Source organism: Homalodisca vitripennis, chromosome 1, assembly GCF_021130785.1.
Source record: "Homalodisca vitripennis isolate AUS2020 chromosome 1, UT_GWSS_2.1, whole genome shotgun sequence".
In the NCBI taxonomy this organism is placed as follows: Eukaryota; Metazoa; Arthropoda; class Insecta; order Hemiptera; family Cicadellidae; genus Homalodisca; species Homalodisca vitripennis.
Window position 1 is genome coordinate 739,967 of NC_060207.1, and position 9,536 is coordinate 749,502.

The following is a 9,536-nucleotide window of genomic DNA, read 5'->3' on the forward strand; positions in this document are numbered from 1 at the left end:
GAGTAGTGCTATAAGATCGGCAAAGAAGAGATATTTCGAAGATAAACTGGTCAATTGTAGAGACTCTAGTATTTTCTGGAAATGCTTACGGTAGAATGGTAAAGTGGAGTCAAAAGATCAAAAACTGCCTCCAAACATGAATACTAATGATATAAACAAGTACTTCACAGAGATGGGCACGTCTTGCAAACCTGATGAAGCATGGGAGCAGTTTTATGATATGAACAAAAGGGTAGGACTAACTAAGGAGTTTAAGTTTAGGATAGTTTCACATGGTGTCAACAATGAATGAAATTACCTCTAAAGCAGTAGGAACAGACGACATCGATATTGATATGATAAGAGCAGTAAGCCCAAATGCTTAGTTAATAATTGCTAAATTTGATACTTTAAGTTAATTAGATTTGTCTAGTGCTTATCATCCGATACAAATTCCAGACCACGAAAAGTGCTGAGGCTTTATAATATGCTACCATACAATGTTAAATCGCTCAATGTAAAACATTTAAAAAATGAAATTAGATCTATTTTATGTGATATTTGTGTATACAATGTCAAAGAATTTGTTAATTTCTTAAAAACAAAAAATATTTAGGTAGATGTTTGTGTATAAGAACATATTTTAAATTAGTATTATATAGTATGCTGTACGCAAATGATGCTCATGACACTATTCTCTGTATTATTTGTACAGTTTATGAATAAAGAATCTTTTGACTATTGATTCCATTACCCACCTTGTAAATATGTCCTTGGCAAGAGATGAGTTTCCATAGACATGGAAGATGAGTATAGTCAAACCATTGCCGAAAACACATATATCAACAAGTGTTTCTCATCTTAGACCCATATCAATCTTACCAGCCATGTCGAAAATAGTGGAAAAAATTGGTTGTGAGACAAATTGCGGATTTTGTTGATGAGCAAAATATTCTCCCGAAACTCCAGTCTGGGTTCAGAAAACATCACGGGACATGTACTGCACTGATTAACTTGTTTAGTGGTTTAGTGACTTGTTTGAGACTCGGGACGGAGACCGGTGTAGTTCACTAGTCATGCTTGACTACTCCCAGGCTTTTGACTCAATTAGCCATTCTTTATTGCTTGCAAAGATGAAGTTTCTTGGTTTCGGGGATAATGCACTAAACTGGTTTAGGTCATATCTTGTTGAGAGGCAACAGATGACAAGGATGGGTTCGATGACTTTTCTCCTCTGGTGAAAGCTAGGGGCGTCCCACAAGGAAGTTGTCTAGGCCCAGTACTCTTCACATTGTACACATCAGATCTGGACAACTGTGTGTGCCACTGCAAAGTCCATCTGTATGCCGATGATTGCCAGTTGCATATGCCATTTGGGTTAAATGGGTTGGAGGAGGCTATTGCTAATGTAAATTCAGATTTAGAGAGCATGCGAGTGTGGGCGGGGGAGACATGGTCTTAACCTGAACGCTAAAAAATGCACGGTTCTCTAAATAGCATCAGCAGCTCAGGTGCAGTGTATCAAAGAGAGCAACATGCAAATCAGGATTGGCAACAAAAACTTGAGTGTAAGTGACACTGTAAAGACGCTTGGCGTTGTGCTGGACAGTGGGCTGGGTTTTTCTGACCATGTTTCTCAGAGAGCACTGGGGAGACTGCGAGGCATGTATACGCTGAGATCCATCCTTCCAGAGTCCGTTAAGCTGCGTCTTGTCCTGTCTGTCGTGTTGCCAATTTTTTATTACTGTTTTCCTGCATACGGCAATAGCATCTCAAAGGAAGACGCAGAACGAATTCAAAGAACGCAAAACATTGCAATTCGATTTGTATACAGGCTCTGTCAAAGAGATCAGGTGTCACCCTTTCGAGATGCTGCAGGACTCATGACCATGGACTCATGACTCATGGACTAGAATAGAATATATTTTATTGCGTTGACAATATATATTACATTGTATTGCAATAGTCAATAATACCAATTTTTTACGGTATTTATCTTAAAAACTAAATCAATTCACTCGACTTTCCATACAGTTGCACGCAGGCACACATTCATACACATACAGAAAAACAAAATTCATAATTCGTGGGATCAACCCCCAGGATTGCAACACCACCGTGAATATCAATCCCAAGTGTGCTCCATGAACTCGCCAACTGAGTAAAAAGCACAAGACACCAGGTAGTGTTTTAATTGGGTTTTAAATTTTTTTGGATTTGTTTCTAAATTTAGTGTTTCAGGGAGATTGTTAATGAATTTGATCCCAGCTTGAGAAGGGAGGCGTTCAAATGCTGCTGTTCTATGCTGTCGGGCTCGAAAACGCCCCCGAGCTCTTGTCTCGTATTTGTGTATATCACTGCCCTGCGTCAATATACACTGAAATCGACAGTAAAATGAAGTCTCTAAAATATACAAGCTGGGTAGAGTTAGCAAGTTGAGCTCCCTGAAGGCACTTCGACATGACTCTCTGTTGTTCAATTTTGCGATGATTCGAACAGCTTTTTTCTGCAGTCTGAATACTCTTTCCAAGTTTGATATGGCACAACTGCCCCACAGAGAAATTCCGTACGACAGGTATGGAAATATTAATCCATAGTAAGCCATCATTAAGACATCAGACATACAAAACTTTGATCAATTTCGAAGGACAAAAATTCCAGTTGCCAATTTAGCACATACACTTTCAATGTGAACTTTCCAGGTTAACCCTTTATCTAGGTGTATTCCTAGAAATTTAGCACGTAAACAGAAGTTGATGTAATTTGTCTTTTCATGATTAGTTTTGAGATTATTTACCAGAAAATTTTGAATGCAGGAATTAAGATCAATGAAGGTTTGAATCTCCAAAGAAGTTAGAGAATCAGCCCGGAAACAGAGAGTCGTGTCATCTGCGTATTGAATGATTTTCCCATATAAGGCTGACGCATGGATATTATTCACATAAATCAAGAAAAGGACAGGACCCAAGATTGATCCCTGTGGGACTCCTTGGTATATTCTAATAGTACTTGATACTGCATTCTGGACCTGAACACATTGACTTCTACTGCTCAAATATGAGTGGAGCCACTGGTGTGCTGTCCCTCGTACACCACAGCCTTCCAGCTTGTGTAGTAATATACCATGATTAACAGTATCAAACGCTTTTGAGAGATCAAGAAAGACACTGACTCGTGTGTAGGATGCAGACTTGCTGCCTTATAAACAATGTACTGTTCTAGCGGGAGCCACGGTACTTGGCAGAAAGGCTGTGCAGTCATGCTGAGATCGTTTGCCGCAACACTCGGCAGAGTGACCAACTTCACTTTAACAAAGTGAGGTTGGAGATTGGTCGAAGGGGGTTTTCCCATTTTGGTCCAAAGTTATACAACGGTCTCCCTTGTGACCTTAAATTGCTTAAAGGTCGCCATTTTAAACTTCAGCTAAAGCAGCACCTCTTTTCACTGGAGTGAACGTTTTATAACTTTAACTTTGTACTTTTAACTATTTTAAATAAGTTTAGTGTCTAAAATATATTGTATCATGTTGACGTGAGATATTATGAAAAACAGATAATCGCTTGAAATAAAAGGCATGGTTATTTATTTATTCATTTATTTTATATGCTACTAAATACTAACCTAACGTAGATAAAAAAAGAATGAAACAAAATATATATACAAATAGCAACATGCCACTGCAGAGAGCGTCCATGCACCTATTTAAAACTAAACGAAACGAAATATATACAATTGGCAACATGCCACTACAGAGAGCGTCCATGCACCAACTTAAAACTAAACGAAACGGAAAAAAAAATTTGCAAACAGCACCATTTCACTGCAGACAGTGTTCACTGATGCAACGACACAGGGGAAGTTGACTTCATCCACAGGGGTTGCACCAACTGGATGGACGGGACGGGATGGTGGACGCAGTTTGGGATAAAAAGGCACACGATCGGGTTTTACGTAGTCATGGCCGGGACAATCACTATTTACACTGCTTACAAACTAATATATACATAAAAAAGAGAGATCATATTTTGTTGAGTTTGGATGAGATAAACGGAATGGAGGCCTAATTGTCAGTAAATCAAATATATTCCGCTTTTTATCCATTCAAAAAATTTTGCCATGCATTGTGTTTACTATGTAAATAAAATCAAGTAAAAAGTTAAATTTAATCTCGTTGATGTCATCTGAACTCAACTAAACTTGCTACGTGTGTACTGTCCCAAACAATATATGTAGATTGACCGAAATGTTCAATTTGGAATTTTGATTTGAAAACAGTGTGGTTGACGTCCAATAGTAAAGTGAAATGGGAAGCGAAAAGAAAAAACCCAAATCCCATATTACTTAATTTGGATTGTTTGTGACAGGACAACACGTGTCATTATTTACTATGTTTTGATGGTAATTTTGAATTTTGACGTATGTCGATAGAGTGTTCTTCAGGCATTTAGGAAATTGTACGTGGAGTTTGTGTGAAAGAATCAAGATTCTGTTAAATAACACATTGACAATATACATGTATATATAAAATAAAAATATATAAAATGTATATTGCTTTGTATAACTATAAACAACAGAAAATAATAAAAAAATAAAACTGTGTATATCATTGTATAATAATAGATTGCAGTATAAAATATAACTTTGTATACACACAGAAATGTATGCCATGCAATACATTTCGGCAAATAATTGTATAACACTGTATACAATACAAAAATGATAATAATAAATGTACGTGTATAACTTGTGTACACGTCAAGTGATAAAAAATAAAAATGCAACATATAACATTGCATTGTATAGACATTCAGTAACAGAAAATACATTGTTACTAATAATTGTATAACACTGTATACAATTTAAAAATATTAATAATAAATATATATATATGTATAACTTGTATACATGTCAAATAATACAAAAAAAATGCAATATATAACATTGCATAAAAAATATAAAAATGATAAAAATATATGTGTATAAGTTGTATACACATTCAATAATGAAAAATAAAAGTGCTTTGTATAACATTGTATACAAATATAATAAAGAATCTTGACTCTTTCTGTGTATAATGTAAAATATATATATACACTGGGGGGAAACATTAAAAAATGTAATGGTGCTACATGATTTAGAAAAATTACAATTTCCTATATGACTGGCAAACTAATTTTGAATAATTTTGCTGATCAATCAGTCACTGTCCGAGTCATCAGCGATAGGACGAAAAAATGTCCTGCTAATGCCGGAAGTGCCTGGTTGATCGTGACGAGAAACATTCTCACTGTCGTTGTGTACAACAGTGATGAACGTGTTCTCGTCTTCAATGATTTGGATGAACTCCTGAGCCAATTGTTCATTGTCATCATCACCCGCCATCTCAACGTTTTCAGGCACATTGTCGTGGGATTCATGGACAGGACAGACTGGACCGGTAGTTGGTGGTGAGTTTTGTGCGTGACGTGGGATTAGATTTTGATGTTCTTCTTCCCCACTATGTTGCATGTCTTCACTATGGTTGTCGTTTCGATCTACAATGGACGCATACACGACGTTGCGTGTAAAAGTACGCCCATCGTTGAAACCAAACGTCCCCTGTTTTGGACCGTCACGCACATAGACTAATACATCGGCCCATTTCCTAACCCTCGAGAACGCCACGTACAATTGACCGTGCGCGAAGCATGGTGTGTCGAGACAAATACCAATTTTATTGAAAGTTTGCCCTTGGCTTTTGTTGATTGTCATTGCGTACCCGAGTTTGACTGGGAATTGCAACCGAGTGAGGGGCCGCGGTAGCATTTCCGTCTCGCAGATGAATCTTACACGCGGTAGGAGTGATTGCTCACCCCTGTGCTTTCCACTCAAAATCTCGACGTCTATTGTGTGGTCGTGGAGTTGTACAACTTTCAGTCTCGTTCCATTGCACATGCCTGCTTGTAAATCAACATTCCTTAAAAGCATTACCACGGCTCCCTTTTTCAATGTCAGTCTGTGCGGTGGTAGACCGGGAGCTTCAATTGAATTCAAAAGTTCAATTGGTGGATCGAAATTGTCATTCGGATCAAGTGTGTATCTGTCACTACTGAAATATTCTCTCTCTTCTAGTGTAATTTTTCTCAATATATGAGCGTTTATCTCGTTAGCGGACACATTTGTAGGACATAGTATTGCTGTCATGGACGTATCTTGGTCTAGCTCTTCACCAAACACAGCGTCAATTAGCTCGTCTTTTGTTTTCACCACACACTCTGACGGTACTTCAATTAAATCGTCGACGCCATTTATCATGGGGCGGGGCTCAAGAATTCGCAGTGTACCGTTTCCCAGAGCACTGAGCCATTGTCCAAATTGCACTTGATCCTGTTCCAGTCGCATGTTGATTCTTAATTCGAATTTTCTCATACAATTCCAGAGGTAGCTGCACTTAATACTGGACTGTACCACTTGGGTGCGGTGACCACGTCGAATGACGGGTAGAACCTGTCGAAAGTCACCGCCCAACAGTACAATATTTCCACCCATTGGTCTGTTTGGCTCCCGCATCAGGTCTCTCAAGAATTTGTCAATTGCGTATAAAGCCAGTTTGGGTGACATTGGTGCCTCGTCCCAAACAATCAGCGAAGAGTTCATTATTCGTCGAGACTTTGAGTGATGCACTGGCCACCCTGCCACCATACTATCTGTCAAATTCAAGGGCAATTTAAACGCCTTGTGTACGGTGGTGCCGTTTTCCAGCAGGGTGGAAGCCATTCCTGTCCAAGCAACTGCAATTGCATCCTTGTTCATGGCAATAATGTTGGTCAACAACGCATTGTATAGGTAAGTTTTTCCACTACCTCCTGGTCCATCAACGTAGAACATTGTCGTTTCTACATGGTCGCCTCTCTCGACCTTCTGAATTGTGTCCATTACTTCGTCATATACAATTCTTTGTTGTACGTTCAGTGTGTTGACATCAATGACGTGTACATCTTGTTCCATCAATTCTCCCGGTTCTTCTGGCTCATCGGCAACATTCTCGTCTGGCAGTGGCAAACCAAATTCAGTCAAGGTCTTGTCGTTTCTATGCAGGTGGTCAGCAATAGATCTCAGGCATGCATTTATCGCCTGTACTCTGTTCATACGCCTCCTCAAATAATCATCAATCATGGCGTCTCTGAACGTTTCCCACAGTTCGGGTATTTCAGTGATTTGCTCCTCTGTGGCAATACAACATATCAGTGCAAACATTTTTCTTAGTCTGCCTGCAGTACACCATTCCGACATTTCTCTCAGTGACCTTCTGTACTCATTTGCGTCTTCTGTCAGCCCCATTTCTTTGCAAGCCTCAAAGTATGTTGCAAACACTGTTCCGTGGACATCTCTTATACTTTGAAAAGACAATGCACCTCTCACGTGGTGCAACAACATTCTGAGATGATACAATTCCACGTCAGTAGGAGTCACTTCCATCAATTGACCAATCATCTTTGAGATTTGCCTTCTTTTTTCCCACACTGCCTCTCTGTTGTTCCACGTGTAGTGTTCAGGAATCTCAACACATGTGAATTGCCGGGCTTCCACGTCTGTGTTGTTCAATATGAACCACGCCATCAATTTGGTTGGCTTATCAACTGCAGCTGCAACGTCCTCATCAGGGAGGTCGTCATCAAACAGAATGGCTTGTTCATTCTCCAAATGAACCGGCAAAGTCATTACCGAATGTGATCTGTCTGCGAGAGGAAATGTCATAAGTCGGTACGCGGCTTCCGTTGAACTGACGTAACGACAGTCCAAATAATTTTGAATTTCGTCCCAGTCAAGTGTTTGTTCGCCAGTGTCACTGGCTTGAATTGTGATACAGTCTGCGCCCTTGTGTACATACTTGTAGAGGTACTTCATGCTCGAGAGTGTGGCGCAGACTTCGAAATTGATGTGGCACATGTATTTTTTGGCAAAGTACCGGTTGTATGGCACAATTCTTCGGTTGTCGATTACCGTTTCCTCGACGACTGCTGTTCGGCCGTCACGTCGCCTGCGATAAACAGGTCTCCTGACGTGATCAATTATGGTCTCATCATTGAACGACATCGGATAGCCTTTGGAGCACTTACCGTCTCGCATACAGGGGGCGACGGGATTGTTGGCTCCACAGGGTCTGTGAACATAGTGTTCAGCTATGATGTCGTACAGTGATGGGTCCATGTCACGGTCGGGGAACTCGGCACAGACAATGTCATCTACATTGTCGATCGTGATTTTGTCTTCTGGTCTCATTGTGATCAAAACGTGGGCATGTGGAAGCCCCCTTTTTTGAAATTCGATTACGTAGGTGTACGTTTGTGTAACACCCAGCACCTGTCTTTTGTTCAAGTCGTCGAGGAATTGTGTGAATTTTGATTTGAACACGCGACAGACCAAGTCAGGTCGGTGTTCAAAGCGTTGGTGATGTTCCAGATTCTCTTGAATTTCGGGCCAATTAGGATTTGTTGTGAAAGTAATGAAGAGATCTGGTTTCCCGTAACGTGCCACAATCGCCATGGCCTCGCGGTACCTGGCCTGCATATAACGCGGCGATCCTACAGTCATGGCTGGGAGCACTACCAATTTTCCAACGCGAGCTCCCAACGCACGCGCTCTTTCTTCCAGGTACCTGCGAAGACCACGATAATTTTCCACTCTCAGTGATCGCTGGTTCTGCCGAATGAACCAAAGTTGATTTGCCTCGACTTTGCACCATGCGTCAACAATGTACTGTTGAAACAACTTTCCTCCGTTGTGCAGGATGGAGAAGCCATTCCTGACGGCCAGTCGCCACGAGTAAAATTGTCTCAAAGTCACTGTTCTGTTTGTCTGTCTGTGTGGTACACCCGTTCTGTATCCGTATTCCCCGTTGGGAAATAGGAGAGGGTACACCATTGGATCGGCAAGGCTGTTCAGATTCTTGATCTGATTTCTGCGGTCACTCCCCTGCGGGTAGACAACCAAATCTACATCTCTGGGCGGCTCTTCACCTGTGTAAACTGCAGCGATATCACTTCTGCAGGCAGGCAAATTGAACCGTCTCAGATCGTTACCAATGCGTTCCTTGAAGATGACGTGCACATCATGAACTCTGACCTCGTCCGGTACGTCTGTCAAAACCTCAGAGATGAACTGATAGGCTCTGCAGAGTTGATTGACACGTCTCAACATGGTCTCAATTGTTCGGATCGTGGCTTCCCTTACGCGATCTCCAATAAGGGCGTTTCTTTCTTGGCAAGCCTCCTCAGTGTCTATGAAATAGAGCTGATTCAGCTTGTGTAAAGGGGCCATCCGAACCGGAACCGGTTCCGTGTAATGATACACTTGGCCCGAGATGCAGAAACACCAATGACCCTGGCCGACGTTCCGGTCAACGGGCGATTGAGCTTTGAATGACGCCATTGCAAAATTGGAATTCACGGTTCTGATGTTTCTGCGAAACTCTACGTCCGCCGCGTCTTCTCCGGTCAGAAAAACACGTAGTTCTTCCGGGCACGGGCCAAGTGCAGGAATTTCAACCTTACCCAAATTGCAACATTGCATGTACA

General features: G+C 41.0%; 1 protein-coding gene across 1 annotated transcript; it reads right to left on the reverse strand.

The window, feature by feature from the left end:
• Positions 1-5,175: 5,175 nt before the first annotated feature.
• Positions 5,176-9,390, reverse strand: LOC124353251. Its single transcript, XM_046803182.1, has one exon. It carries the CDS (start codon positions 9,388-9,390, stop codon positions 5,176-5,178), a length of 4,215 nt encoding a protein of 1,404 aa, XP_046659138.1.
• Between the last annotated feature and the right edge of the window lie 146 nt (positions 9,391-9,536).